Source organism: Castor canadensis, chromosome 10 (assembly GCF_047511655.1).
Source record: "Castor canadensis chromosome 10, mCasCan1.hap1v2, whole genome shotgun sequence".
Classification (NCBI taxonomy): Eukaryota; Metazoa; Chordata; class Mammalia; order Rodentia; family Castoridae; genus Castor; species Castor canadensis.
The window spans coordinates 133,176,901-133,193,329 of record NC_133395.1 but is presented as its reverse complement, the minus strand read 5'-3'; the positions used below and the strand labels follow the sequence as shown (position 1 = coordinate 133,193,329).

Sequence of the window (16,429 nt, the reverse complement as noted above, 5' to 3'; positions counted from 1 at the left end):
CAAGTGCTAGAGCGCCTGCCTCGCAAGTGTGAAGCCCTAAATTCAAAGCCCAGTACCTCAAACAAATGAGAAATAATTGAACCCACAGGTGCGGTGATTAAAGTCACCTTCAGTGCTTTGTTTTTGTGTAAGAATCAGCACCCTCCATAAACATATAAAATAAATGGATACAGACCTGGGGAACTTAAGGCCAAAGCTGACCTTGGTAGCGGTAACAGTTTCAGAAGATAGGAAATATGGCGTGGGAACTCTATGGCTTAAAAAATGTCTCCAAACAGCAAGAGACAAAAACAAAAACACCTCCCTGAGCTATGTTGCCTAGGACTCTAAGTATTTTGCTTTTACTATTTGCCAAGGATTTATTCAGTACACTAATCACACTTTATGTGAAAAATCTAATCCCCCAAGAGCTTCAATATTCAACAGTTATCACAGGGAAAATCAAAATAAAGTGATTTGGATAATTTCTCTCCATTAGGTCTAATAAATTTGAGCCGTGTTAGTCAAGGTTCAATTAGGAAAGAAAAGCCAGTGCAAATAATTTGGGGACCTTATGCAATTGAAAGATAAGAGGAGAAGTTACAAAAATAAGAGGTAAAGGATGACAGTGCAGTCACTGAGCCCTCTTGGTAACTGGAGCAGAGAAACAGTCAGATTTTGCAAAAGGCCCTAGAAAGCCGGCAAGTCTAGTTGCCAGAGTGAGCTTGTCACAGAGAAATGATGGTTGCTTCTGAAATGGTTGTACACCTGGGTCACTGGTGGTCAGCAGTACCAGTAGTTGGGACAAACGAGATATGAAGAAGACCAAGGCAAGCTTGTCTGAGTCTCTCTCATCAGTTACACTTACATGCAGCTTTCACAGAGTAGGGTGATTTCCAGCTTCTGACTCACACAGATTCTCCTTTGGTCACTTCTAATGCAGGATTGCATCGAGAAGGCCAGGGAATTGAGGAAATGCCAAGTCAAGGTTATCAGTCCAATGGTCCTTGTTATTTCCTAATTCAGATTTCACCTGATTTTCAACCACTTTTCCACTGAAAATAAGCAGTAAAGTAAATTAAGAAGAATCAATTGATTATAGATTGGATAAGTGTTTATCACTTCAGTTGCAAAATGTGTTTCAAGCTGTCTCCATACATTGATTGTTTGTTTGTAGTATCTGAGGCATTTCCCTGAATTAACTGATTGACCAAATTGACAGACAGTCTGACTAATCAATGGGCTTTGAAGGTTGGGACATGAAAGTGTGTAGCACAGCCTTAGTTATAGACTACTGGCGTTTGATAACAGCTGTGGAGTTTAATAAGCATTACCCATTAATGATTACATACCATCAGTGATGTTCTTGATGATAATCTTGAAATATCAATCAGAAAAAGTTTGATGAAGGAATGGAACATGGCAGTTCACTTATAACTAATGAAGAGAATAGAAAAGATGAATGAATAAAATTCACAGATGAGTCCTATTGTCCCCCTTAGGAAAAAGAAACTGTGTTGTCCTCATCTATTTTTTCATCAGGATGATGAAGAAATTACAAAATTGTATAATGGTTTGCATCTTCTGATCATGAAGTATCAGAAATGTGATCTCCTTGCACAAAGATTACAAACTTGTCTGTCTTCAAGGGACAAGAAAGGAATGATTGGCTGATAGGCCAGGTCCCAGCTATGGATGGTTTTCTGTGGATGACTTTAGTTCTTCGCTGCTTTTCTTTCCTACAATCTTATTTGACATGATTCTGACATTGTGAAAATATAGACAACTGGCACATGCAAATGGGCAGGATATCCTGCTAAATGATAACAGAAAAGCTGGGGAGAAAGTGGCTTTTCTGGATCTCTAAGCCAATCTGAACCATCAGTTCTTCTTGCCTTAGGCTATGGAAATATGTCCTCAAACACAAAGCATGATAAAACAACATTCATATATATTTCTTCACACAACAACAAATCACCTGACCATTTGTCAACTCTGACTTAAGGGGACTGAGAGCTTGGGTAAACAATACTAATGTATGTTGGCTAGGAACTTAGAGATATCAAATTATAGCTTTTGCCTTGGAGTCAGTTTAGCAAGCTACATAAAGATGAAAGTTGAAAGGACAATTGGCCATTACTAAGAGATGCTGAAGCCACATGGCATAGATGCTGGTAAGTTGCTCCCAGAAAGCACTTTTCCCTTAATTTGTGGGGATTCTGAAGAGATTCCTATGGAGAACAGACAGGTTTCTACTTCCCTCACTTTCAAGCTGTACAATTGAGGCAGTGCAAAACTACAACAACAAATGCCATGCTCTCTGATTATAAGTGCTTTCTAAAATTCATGTGTATGTAAATAAAGGTAAAAGACACAACAAAAACAAAGAAAACTCCCTTCCCTTTTGACAAAAAAAAATCCTCCTTGTTTCCTGGCTCAGTGTGGAGGGAACTGATTGTGGAGCTAATCAGAACATTTGAGGAGGTTTTGTTCTTTACTGAAGTGTTGTTTTTAGTTCTGTATGTACCAAATCTGTTCTATTGTGAGCTTCTGGCAAAGTAGCAGAAAACACCTGTTGTTAGCTGCAAGCCTCAGAAAATGCAGGTCTCATTTTTAAATTGTGCAATAAAAAAAATTTCCTCTTCATCTGTTTTTCTGGTAACCTATTATGTACATTGTTAGATCAAGATTTCTTCTTATAAAGTCAAAACCTGTTATCTCTGTCCTAAATTTAGCACTAATTTTTAAGAGTAAATGAAATATCAAAATCTAAATGGTAAAAAAGACAGAAAAGGATAATATTACCTATTGTAATATTATATAATAGGTGATATTTACATATGTAAATATAAAATATATTTACACATATATGTGTATACATACATACATTTTTCTGAGGTCACCATGGTCTGAGTTCCTAATTTTTTTTCCTTGTGGTACTGGGGTTTGAACTCAGGGCCTTGGGCTTGAAAGGCTGATGCTGTACCACTTGAGCCACACCTCCAGCCCTTTTGCTTTGGTTATTTTTGGGATAGGTTTTTGCTTTCTTTGCCCAGGCCAGTCTGGACCATTATCTTCCTATTTTAAGCTTCCTGCTGTAGCTGGGATGACAAACACTCATCACCATACCAAGGTTTTTTCCATTCAGATGAGGCTTCAAAACTTTTTTTTGTCAGGACTAACCTGGAAATGTGATCCTCCCTATCTCAGTCTCAAGGAGCTTGGGATCACAGGTGTGCTGAGTTTCTAATTTTACCTCTTTCCTTATCAAATAAATCTATGAAGCACAGCATACTTACAGTTATAAAAGGAGCTAAGAAATAAAAAAGTGGCTAAACAGAGTAGCATACTATTGGTTAGCAACACATTCCTCTGAAAAATGTGTATGTGAATACATGTGTGCATTCATGTATATACATATAGGTGTGCATGTATTGCATATATGTACATACATATGTAAATTTATTATCAATTTTACTAATACAATGGATATATAGCACAAATATAAAAGTACTAAAGTATATACTATTTATTATACATTCTATAGGTCAACTGATTTTACAAAAGGCTTTTGCAGACTTTTACAGAACAATTTTAAATCCCAGCCAATCTTTGTGTAAAACTCAATCATGACTTGACAATTGGTGGTTCATAACAATCCATTCTATTCCCAATACATATTTATTATCATTACATCATATATGTGATAAAAATCTTTAATTATTTCTCAATCGCATACAAGTTATAGTCAAATATTAAAACTCTTTCATCAGAAGCAATAAAGGAAACACTAGCTTGTAGCATTTGCTAATTTCCATGGTGTAAATACGACCCATGCCTTATTCCAAACTACCATCACGACATGAGGATTTGGGAAGAGATGTACAGTAGTTTACCATGATGTCATACTTTTCCCATACAGATGATAGATACTAATAGCAACAAGACCATAAATGATAGTAAAATATACTAGAACATTCCAGAAATAGTAAGTTTCAAATACTAATTTTCCATTATAATTTCAATTTTAAATTTATATATTTTAATGTTTAGTAATTGCTATGATTAACAGCTTACTTATAAAATTCCTTAAAATAACCTTCAGCTCTTAGAAGCAGCTATAACCCAAATCCAGCACAGCATTGGCTAAATATTTCAGTGATTTCGAGTGGAGATAGATAAAAGTGGAGTAAATAGGAAGTTTTAGGCCACTGTCAAAGATTCCACAAAGGCTTAGCAGCATCTCGATTTAGTTCCTGTTTCCTATGAAAACTTACTACTACATCAGGGGTGTTCAGCCTCAGTGACTGTCAGAATCATTTGCAAAACTTGATGGATAGACAATTGCCTGTCTGATTTTCCTTGTCAAGTCCGTATAAAGTGCAATCTTATTTATCCTTAAAATACATGGTCTCCAAAGGGATAGTTTAGACTAAAGAATGTGCAAGTGATTTGTTGATGGCAAAGAGTGGAAATATTATACTTGTTTATTTTGAATAATTTTAACTTATATTTTTAGGTTTATAGTGAAAACATAAATCTAGACACATTTGGTTTTATCCTTATAACGATTTTCCTTTATTTATTGATAACACAAGTTTGGAGAATATCCTTTTAAATAATATTATACTCTTAGCAGAAGCCAGCCTTGAAAAATAATTGCTCTCTAATTTTTAAAAGTTGTACGTTATGTAAACTTTTGAGTCTGTCATCAACTCAACAAAGTTTCCTCCATGTAAATATTTTCATCATTTTGTGTCCTGCAGTCTGGAATGTCAGGTACTTTCTCTGAATTTGTTTCTTTAGCTACAGAAAGGAATAATAACCCCTCTTCTGCCCACTCTCAAGTTCAGCTGAAACACTGTACATGAAATGCTTCATAAACTTGAACGCACTAGGAAAGTCATCAAATATTAAAGGTAATTCTTTATTCTCCCTTTAAGAATGAGAATCCCATGATTGCTAACATATTCTTCTATATATTTCTTAGAATAGATGTTTAAAAAATAGAATCTGTCTCTAAGAAAAGAGTGTAGAAATGACAATATTCTTCTTCATGGAATCTGAGATTAAGGAAAAGTAGGAGTTTTTGCTGCTTTGAGGATTATTCACAGTGAGCACAAGCATTTGCACTTGTCTGTAAATAGTTGTATTTGACTTTAATATGAAGTGGTTCTGAAGGAGAATAATAGTGGAAGAGGAGACATTGGCATGGAGAGAGACCTGGAAGGAAAATCAGTGCAGAGATTTTATCTGTAGTACAGTTAATTTGAATGAAGGATGCAGGAGAGAGAGTAACGGAAGGCATGGCTCATGACACAGGTTGAACTGAGCTAACTGGAGAACTTCCAATATTTGTTGAAGGAAATTGAATTTGAATGCTTGTTTGAACTTCACAGGATATGGGATCTCTGAAGGTCTTGACATAAAGCAATGACAAACTCAGTGTGCTTTATGAAAACTTGTCTGCATGGAGGTCTGTGTTAATAAATTGTGTCTTAGAAAGGATGTAGAAGATTACTTGGAATAGGAAGAAATCTTAGGAACCTCCCACAAAATTTGTGAGAAGAGGTAATGGGGAATGAACCGATTATACCAGAACAAGAAAAGGATGAACAAATACATCTGAAGGTGAAGTACAGCCCACAGGTTTTTAATATTTAGATAATTTGAGACACGGTTTCAAAGACATTTGCTATCCAATAATATTGAAATAGCATTGGCAGTATGTTAAATGTTTCATTCCCTAATCCAACAACACCAAAGTCATAGTCTAGATTCTGTGTATATAGTTCAATAGTATTAGTTATAATACTGTATAATTAGTTATAGCTGGTCATAAACCTATGACTAGCTTTGTACTTTCAGTATACACCAGTAAATTTTTATAAAAGTATTTTAAAGTCTAAGACCAAGTGATACACTATTATTAAAGAAATTATGTCTATTGTGGTTTAAATTTGTATATCTCCCAGAGGATCATATGTTGAACATTTGTTTCCCAGTTGATGATGTTGTCTGGGGAAATTGTGGAAACTTTAAGAGGTAGAACCTAGCTGGAAAGTAGGTCACTGGGGGTATGCACTTGGGATATCTCGTCCTTCCTGTTTTTCTTGCTGTTTCCTGTCCACAATGAAGTGAAGACGCTTCTCCCCTGCCCTCTCTTGTCACCATGATGCTCTGCCCAAGCATGTGGAGCTAAGGAACCATTGACTGAACCTCTGAAGTCATGAGCAAAAATAAATCTTTCTCTCTTACATTGTTCTAGTCAGGTATTTTGTCATAGTGACACCAAAGTAACTAATACAGTGCCTAAACTGATTTTAACATAATATAGTAAAATTGGTAAAGGATTTCTAGAATATTAGATTATTCATAAGTCACATTAGGAGTGCTCAAAGTACTTTCATTTGAGAGGTCAATCTGTTTTCACTTAGAAGTATTTATTGAGTGCTTATTATGTATAGTACTGTATGATACATGAGAGATTCAGTCACATATGTGACTGACAGCGTTTTTATTTCCATAGAGTTGCTCTAGGTATAGAGAGAAAATGAATAATTTAATAAACACATAAATAAGTTAATTCCAGATAATGACAAGTTTATTAAATACAATACAAAATGTCTGATGAAAGAAATAAAACGACTGGGTCTAAGAGCAGGACAGATGCTGGATAACCAAAGTCCTAAAAGAAGATTATCCTATGGAGGTGAGAGCTCTGAGAGGGGGGTAATGGAGTAAGCCAGTCATGGAAAGATTTGAAAGTGTCAGACAACTGAAGAGCAAGTAGAAAGACTCTGAGAGGGAACAGTCTTATCAAGGACAGTTCAGAATGTTTTGAGATGGAAGAATACAAATTGTTTAATGATTTTCTTTTTGGGCCACAATAAAAAGTTTGCATTTAAGTCTCAGCAAAAGTTTTTAAAAGGAGAAGAAAATTTCTATCAACCCCCCCCACCATGTTATTTTCAAGTTGTGGCGTAGTGATTTATGAATATCATTAAAATGAAAATGTTACCTGATGTTATCACCTCCATGGAAAACTTGACCCTTTTTCTAACATCTCATTTTGCAAACACTATTTCTCACATTTCTTTCTGCTAAGGGCTTACATTTCCTACAGCACACCAGTCTGCATACTAATCATTTCCTTTCAATGCTGACAAAACAAAAATTTCTCTTTCTTCATTGTTATCAGCCCTACAGAAACAATTTCATTTAGGGTTTAAAATCAATGACTTGGGAAGAGTATTTGATAATCACATAACCACTTTTATCAGTGGGCATTGCATAAAAATGGTATTTTCAGCATTTCTAAATTGGGCCATCTCTACTAGAAATTGCAAAGATGTCACTCGGCTTAAAAGTATAGCCTGGTGTTCCATTCCTAAAGGTGCTATTATGCTAACAATAAATCTGAATGAGTCGGTAGGCAGAGTGTGGGTTGTGATATACTCAATATTCATCACACTCTGACCCAAAGGAATATCCATTACGTGCTTCTGGGATCCTTGAGCAAAGCAGGTTTATTACACCTGCCAATTTCCATGGATTTGCTGGGTGATACATCGTTTTCTTTGAAAAAATCTTGGTCACAGTGAATATTTTTATTCTTGAGGTTTTCTCTTTCAGGTAGTTCATTTATTCTGGCTCTCAATTAAATCAAAGGCTATGTTTGAAAGAGAGTAAAATTCAGCAATCAAAAACACTTCTCAAGAACCTTTATCCTAAGCACCTGACTGTGAACGTTTAGGAGGTAGAACTGGATTCAGGAACATGTCTGTACTAAGAGGCAGAGATCGGGAGGATTGTGGTTTGTGGTTTGAGGCCAGACTGGGCAAAATGTTAGAGACACCATTTCCACAAATAAACCAAGCATGGTGTTAAGCATATGTGATCCCAGATATGTGGGAGGCATAAATAGGAGAATCATAGTACCAGGCTAGATGGGCAAAGAGCAAAACCCTATCTAAAAGGTTTAGAGGCTGGTCTCATTTGGAGGAGTGCACATGCCTGACTACAATGTACAAGGCTCTGAGTTTAAAACCCCAAGATCACCAAAATGAAAAAAAAAAAAGCAGGAGGTACATTTTCTTCCAGATTCTTTTAGTCCACCTTATTTATAAAATGGCAAAGCGTATAAAAACATGCTGACAAAATAGAATGTATTCTCTATTTGTATTCAGCCCTAAAATAACTTAACTCAAGTTTTAAGAATCAATTTCTTTGGGAGAATTTTTGAAAATAATATATGCACATTTGTCAGGGGACATTGTATAGGAATAGAGGTAGAAAAGATTTCTTATAATTTCAAGTCTCAGCTTATTTCTCAAGAGTAATTAGTGCAATGGGGGAAACAAGCTAATTGGGTCCTCATGACAGGATACAAAAGTTAGATTGCCTAACCAGGCTTTTCAATCTATTCTTCCAATAAATTTCACTAGCTCCATGTTCACTTCCTCGAATTATCCAGTTTCTCTGATAAAACCAAACCTCATACTGAAGAACCAACCAGTACTTCTTTTGGATTGACCAAATAGGGGTTCAGGTCATAATTTTATGAGATACATACAAAAGTGTTCAATCCACAGCAAAGCCAACAAATGCAAATGGCACCTAAATTGACCACTTATATTTATGAGCCAAGTGCATTTTAAAAACCTGCAATTTAAAGGATACTTTGGTATCATAACAAATTTAAAATAAATTAAGTAGAAATTCTTAAGATGTTATGAGCAATGAATAAAAGGGAAGTCATTCTGTTCATAACTAATAAAGTTTGCTGTTATTACTATTATTTTTTTAAATTGTTATTGTTTTATTATTCATATGTGCATACAATGCTTGGGTCATTTCTCCCCCCTGCCCCCACCCCCTCCCTTACCACCCACTCCACCCCCTCCCTTACCACCCACTCCACCCCCTCCCTCTCCCCCCTACCCCCTTGATACCCAGCAGAAACTATTTTGCCCTTATTTCTAATTTTGTTGTAGAGAGAGTATAAGCAATAATAGGAAGGAACAAGTGTTTTTGCTAGTTGAGATAAGAATAGCTATACAGGGAGTTGACTCACATTAATTTCCTGTGCATGTGTGTTACCTTCTAGGTTAATTCTTTTTGATCTAACCTTTTCTCTAGTTCCTGGTGCTGTTAGTTATTATATTTGAGTCTATAATATCAGCTGTTGACCATCATTTACACTATTCTAAGCACTATAAAAGTTCTCTTAGCTCTGGACTTAAAATCATGCTGTCTCCTAACCTTGATAACTTATAACAAATTTATCTGGTTATCACTTTTTACTGTATTAACATTTTAAACCTTCACTCTATTAACAATATGATTTAATATGCTTTAAAAATTGTTATAGATTTAAACTGGAATTTTAAAGCTGCCTGAAATTTCTCAAATTTTGCATAACACATGTTGTGTTAGCTTGCAGTTAATATTAGCAAATACTTGAGGTAATCAATTTACAGAGATAAGGTTTATTTTGGTTCATAGTTTTGGAGGTTCCATTCTGTGACCAATTGGCTCTGTTGCTTTCAGTGCTATGGTGACATGGCACATCATGGAGGGAGCTCACTCCTTTACTCCTAATGACCAGGAAGTGAAATAATGAAAAAGGAAGGGGCTGGGATTACACTTTTTGCTGCCAGGGCACACTCCAAATGACCTCAAGAGCTTCTCACAAGGCTTCATCCTTAAAGGTTCCACTGCCTCCCAGTAGTACTTGGCTGGGATTCAACCTCTCACCTGTGAACCTTTGATGGACACTTAAATACCAAATTACAGCACATAATAAAGTAATACATTTAAAGAAATAAAATGTTGGCACATTCTAAGCCTTTTCTCACTATTGGAAAATTTAGTACAACCGCAACCATAAACTTTGTATTTTTTATACATGTGACATTATAACATCAAGAAAGTGTGGTTTATCATCTTCTGCTTTATTCTCATGTAGCTTTGTTATGGTCACATTGCTGAGTTCTAATCTATTATGAAGAATGGGGAGGAGAAGGAATACCAGGAAGAAAATATTTCTTCACGAAAATCACCTGTGCATTTTCAAAAAAAACAAATTAGACTTACAGTTGAAAATAGCCCTCCAATTACTAATGTGGTTCCCCAAATTATTCCATTAGCACATATTTTCTTTTTTCTACACTGCGACATATAGAGAAACTTGGGGTTAAAAATAAATTTTCTGAGTCTATATTAAACTTCTCAATGTTTTTGTTCCTTCCAGGAAAAACTGTGACTTTTTTCATTCCTTTGTTTGTTCTTTATTTCTAATATTGAGTAGGCATTATCCCAGTGGAATTCTATTTCTTACTTAACCTGCATATCTTCACTCACTTATAGCAAAAAGCAAAAATTCTTAACCTGTATTTGTAAAATCCTTTCTTTTTCCAAGGTCATGATCTCAGCATAAAATGGGAAATGCACATTATTGGCTTGTATTACTTAACGGCCCAAAGGAAGAGTTTAGCAGGTGATGGAAAAAGAGCAGAAAGTAAGGCAGATGAAAATCTCTGGTCTCAAAGACTTTACATTTAAATAGTGCTATGAGAATTTTATCTCTAAAATCCTAGGATCACAACATGATAACACAAGAATAATAGCAAAGAGATGGACCAGAATAATTCCCTCTAGGGAATTATTAAATTCCCTAGAGGATATTATTTAGGTAAATTTATTCTACTTTGTGATAATATAAATATTACCAACAACATCAAATTTTAGTAATTCATTCATTCAACAAATATTTACGGAACCCCTGAAGAGTCAATCTCTGTCACCTTGAAGCTTGAACTGAGAGAGGGAAGAACATATCACATTAGTTTCCTATGTCTTCTACCAAAATCACTGTAAACTTTTTTTTTCAAACTGTTTTTTTTTTTTTAAACAATATGTATTTATTCTATTACAGTCCTGGAGGCCATAATGGGCCAAAAACAATGTATTGGCAGGACCATGCTCTTTCTATGGATCTTGAGAGAATCTGTTTCCTTGCTTTTTCCAGTTTTTAGAGCTTCATTTGCATCATTCTTGGCTCATGGTCCTTTTCTCCATCTTTCTTTTCTTCTCTTTTAATTAATTTATTATTTTGGGGGGGTCTGGAGTTTGAACTCAGGGCTTAGTACTTGCAAGGCAGGTGCTCTCCTGCTTGAGTTCTGCCTCCAGTCCCTCCTTCCTCCATCTTTAAAACCAGCAGCATGGTATCTTCAAATCTTTCTCTGCATTGCTTTCACACTGCATTCTCTATGTCAAATCCACCGCTGCCTCCCTCTGGTAAAGACGCTTTTGGAATTTCACATGCAAATAGTCCAGGATAATCTCACTCTCTAAAGATCTTTAACTTAGTTACACCAAAGCTCCTTTTACCATATTATGGGACATTCACGGTTTCTAGGCACCAAATGTAGATTTTTTTTGTTTGTTTGTTTTTGGGCGGGGGAGGTAAAGAGCAATTATTAGACTACTACACTTATTCACATATTAGTGAAGTAACTTGAAAGTGTATAATTGATATTGTGTTTCTTAATTAAGTGAGCCTTGCTTTTCTCCTAATATTTAAAAATACACTAAAATAAAATGAATGGACTTTTAAATACTAGAACCCTCCAAGTTTTTCAGAATCAATGATGCCTGACTAGATGGGTGAAATTTCATTGAAAAGACTCTGGTGGTCAATGTCTATAGTACGGGTACTAGAAGAAGTTGTAAAGTTAATGAAAATAAAACCTAGAAGAAGATGGTGGCAATTTTTTTATGATTTAACTTGGAGTCTAAGTCAACTTAAATACATCAACATGTTAAAAGGAAATATCAATACAGGGAGGAAATTTTCCAGTGAAAATAGGAATGAAAAAGTAGGCAATTGTGAACTTTTGCTATCCTTTCAGAATGAATAAAAACTAAATTTGGATAAAAACAAGATACTGTTCATATACATAGAAACAGAACCCTATCACTGGACAAATAATATTCTAAACTAACAGTATCTACAAGCACAGTATCTACATAATGAAATCTCCAAAAAACAAACATTTAAAGCAGTGCTCGCTTGTGTAAAATGTTATCAGTATTTTTATCTCTGGGGTGATGTTTAGCTTACAATATCTTATTTAAATAGCTATGGTTTAAAAAAAATGGATAAAATCTGTTCTTTCACAATGAAATTGTGCACCAAGGACATAGCATAAAGAAAAATGACATGTTGAATCATATCCAATTTGGATAAATAAAAATTAATAGAAGAACTGGAGGATTTCTGGTATTTGATATGTGTTCTGAGAATAATTATTTATTTTAATTTAGCACAAAAGGTCTTTTAGAGATCATATGCTAATTTAGTAGACACATTTAAAGGGCAAAATGTTAATGTTAAATTTTGACAGGAAGCTGTAACTTAAGGATGGGCATAGAATTCTTATTCGCATGTCTAATTTGGGGGACATGTGAATGACTCTGTGTCTTAACTATTGTGAAAAATAATACATTTTTATTTAATTTAGAATCTTCGTTGCAGAGAGATAGAAGTGACATATATCAAAACAATGTGATCTCTTTGAATAAATATGACTATAGTACTTCCAGCTTTTGGATGCACTAGAAGTAAAAATGGCTTTACAATAGCATGTGATTCTTCTGGATGATTTTAGCATTTTTATACCTTTCCATATCTTGGGATTGCTATTTAATGTCTCCTGAAATTCCTGTGTTTCTGACTTGTCAGTTATTATGTTTGTTCCTGAGTTTCTCCCTATATATTTTTGCTTTGCTATGAATATATGAATCATCAATAATATTGGTCATCCAATAGTTGGTCAAAAGCAGCATGATGATGGTTGAAGGGCTTCTATGATAATCAGATGAACTAATCAATACCCATGCTCTGTAATGACTTAGAAAGGTAAATGTGATCTTAACACACTGGTTTATAAAAACAATCACTGCACTTCCCTTTAGTCTATCGACACCCTTTTCCAGTACTACTTTATAACTCTTCTATGAGGAGATGGGTCATATTTCCACAACCGTTAAATCTAGGCTGGTCATGTGACTTGCAGTGGTCAAAAGAATGCCACAGGAATGACACTGTGCTGGTTCCAAGCCTTGACATCAGAAGACATTTCATTGGTCAGATTTCTCTTGGAACCCTAAACAGCCACCATGAAATAGTCCAGACTCAAAGAGGATGAAAGGTCATTTAGATCAAAGTCCAGGCATCACAGGTGTCTAACCTGAGAATGTTCCAGACTAGTTTTGTCTCAGATGACTCTAGGTGACAGCAGAGACTGCATCTTAGCAAAACCAAAGGCATTAGGCCAGTGGAGCCTATCCTAAACTTCTAACCCACAGGATTGTCACGTAAATATATGGCTATGTCCCATTTAATATAATCTAATTAAATGTGGTTTGTTGCAAAGCAAAAGTTAATGATAAAGAAACATGCCTATGTTTATGTTCAATGAAAGAATATATTCGGGTCTCTCTTTTTCGTTATTGAAAAGGAAAGAAAATATATTCTAAGGTTTTTTTTAAGCTTTGACAGAACATTGTATAGCATTTTCCATAATAAACTGTTAATATGAGAGAACTATATTTAAATTTTAGTTTTATAAAACCTTAACTATAAATGTAATTTTAAAACAACAATCTTCATTGTTAATTGACGATAAACAATTTAATCATATTTTTACTCTAAAGTGTCACATTTGACAATGTGTAAATGTAATACTGTGAGTTCTATTCAAAAAGAGTATTTGATATATTTTAAGGATTAAACTCTACATGTAGTTTACATGGAGGTTACCATCCAAACTTTATCACTTAGTCATTCAAATAATATATGCATTGTGTATTTTGAAAGGTGTTTCACCTCGAGGAAGAAATACAACACCAATATATTCATCAATCTAAACTCACAATAATAGAACAGTTACCTGAGCAAGAGTTTATGAGTGGTAGTAGAATTACCAGTTTCCATAGCAACCTCATCTCCACGTTCTAAGGTCAAAAATTTCTCCCATACAATCAGCAGGAAAAAAAAAGTCTATCTTCAGTCAGTATCTCAAGAGCCTGAAAGAAACAAAATTATCTATCATGAATATCTTAATATGTATATTTATTGTTGGGCATTGATTAAATTTAATATTATGGTAGTATTATCCACAATAAAGCAACCCAAATGCCTGCTTTTTACATATACATATATTTTACAAGGTTTCAATAATTTCAGTGCATAATTTAGTAATTTCAGATCATACCTCAGCTATATATGTCATTTGCTATAATATTTACTTCAGTTTCTAATGAATTAGAATGGTCCTTAACTGAACGTATTCCACGTGGATGAAAGTCTTCATTACTTTTTTTAAGTTCAGTTGTTTGGGAAATGTTAAATATGATTTAAAAACATATAAAGCCAAGTTCCACAATTTTGTTCTTATATTTTTGACTTTTAATCATTATGCTCTATCTTATATACTTTAATAGTGGCTTTACAAATTTCAAGGACTTTCTAAGTATTTTTATCAGTATCATTGTGAACATACTCACTCTAAAACATTATCTTCCTTAATGTCACTAGAACTAAAACTAAAATTGTGTACAAATTTTCTGCAAGAGATCAATTTCTGGCAGTGCTTCTTTCAGGTGGGAGACAAGATTTTCCTAAGAGGTTATATCATAATTATCTCCAAATTATTTTGACACTTAAGCTATTCAGTGATAAATGAAATCAAGATAAAGTGTTAGTATGGCCTTTACTTCAAAACAAAATCTCATAAGAGGTTCATGAAAATTGACAAACTCACAAAAATTTTGAACAAGCTCAGAATAAACTTATCTAGTATATATTTGGTAAAAGTACTATGTAGAAAACGGCAATACTCTAGAAACTTTTGACTTAGTAGGAACATATTTTTTTATAACCTCAAATACTTTTTGGAAGTATTTTGACATTAAATGTGAAGGTAAAAAAATGATGAAATTTTGGTCATCTCTGGATATATTTTTAAATTAAAAATGTCTTTCATTTCTTTCTGCCTCTAGTTATTTCAGCTTATCCAAAAATATTTATGAGATTCAAGTTTTATTATAAAACTTTAGCTAAAATAAGTTTAAATTTAAAATCACATTAAACCAAAACTTTAATAAGGGATAAATTAAGAGAAAAATTATATTCAGGTTAATATACTATAACCAGTACTAACAAAGTGTTTTTGCTCTAAACAGTGACATGTCACTTGGATGTGCAAATGTCCAAAGGGTAACTAAAAGTAGGATAAAAACTTGCCATCATTCCCTCAATTTTTGTATGTGCTTTCTTAGAAAATCAACTAGGATTCCAGGAATGACAGGACAAATGAAAAAACATCTTGTGATAATGTTGACATTATTCCCCAGGCAAAAATGACTTTCATATCCTGCCAAGTTCCTTGTGTGACTAACCTGAGAAGATGATCAGCCACCAGACCACACCTTTGACCACTGACCACAACTTTTCTTCAGGATTGTGCAATAATTATGCATATCACTTGTCCCCTACCCCAAATTCTTACTCTATTTAAACTTAAAACTCATTTCTATTAGCAAAAGGTGGGCCGAAAGCTTACTCTTCCTCAAAATCTCCTTTCTCTGCTCTTCACTGGTACTGCTTTTTTTAAATGGTGTATTGGGAGTGGGTGGCCAGAACTGATGTGTTGAAATCCCTTAATTAAAATCACTGACCTTCAAAGCCTTTGTAGATATATTAGGACAAGAGTATAATCATTCCATTAAGTTGTTATTATATGAATCATATGATATAATACACTCTTTTACAAGTGCTAAGGTGATCCAACTTATGATCGGTTTTTGATGAAAAGCTCTCAATTTTCCTTTTTGGACAGTTTGCTGAATCTTTATCACTGTTACTTTCCTTATCAGGCTTTAAGAATTCTGTGTTAGAATAGTTTCTGCTGGGTATTGAGGGGGTGGGGGGGAGAGGGAGGGGGTAGGGCAGGGGGGATAAATGACCCAAGCCTTGTATGCACATATGAATAAAATAAAAAAAAAAGAATTCTGTGTTAAAATGTACATATTCCCAAATGCCAGAAGCCTCCTAATATCTAGCACCTTTTCCCTTGGCCTGACAGATTATTCAATATACACTTTTCCATGAGAAGTCAGCAAAATTCAGATACAAGTGCCCTGCATGTCATACATAAGTGACCTTTAGTGTTTCCACCTTGCTACTTTCCTTTACCTAGGTATAATTTCTCATGTTTCCTTTCTCTCACTGGGAGCTGTAAGAAACAGTCCCGCTATCCAAAGAGCCTATAATCATACCTGATATCACAGAATTGTGAAAAAGTCAGCTATAACAAAACCCTGGAATTTTTAGCTGTGTGAGCCAAAAAAAAAAAAAATCCAAATTTTTGTCTAATTTTAC

The 16,429-nt window shown here is 34.4% G+C and overlaps 1 protein-coding gene across 3 annotated transcripts in view; it reads right to left on the bottom strand.

Annotated features, from left to right (window-relative positions):
• Cntn6 (contactin 6) overlaps positions 1-16,429 on the bottom strand; it is a 276,069-nt gene that overhangs the window by 207,861 nt on the left and 51,779 nt on the right. For all 3 annotated transcript variants that reach the window (XM_020187691.2, XM_074044265.1, XM_020187689.2), the window contains one exon: positions 13,938-14,073. In XM_020187691.2, the coding sequence (XP_020043280.2) occupies positions 13,938-13,992 (55 nt within the window). In that variant the 5' untranslated portion in view covers positions 13,993-14,073. The remainder of the gene's footprint in view (positions 1-13,937; positions 14,074-16,429) is intronic.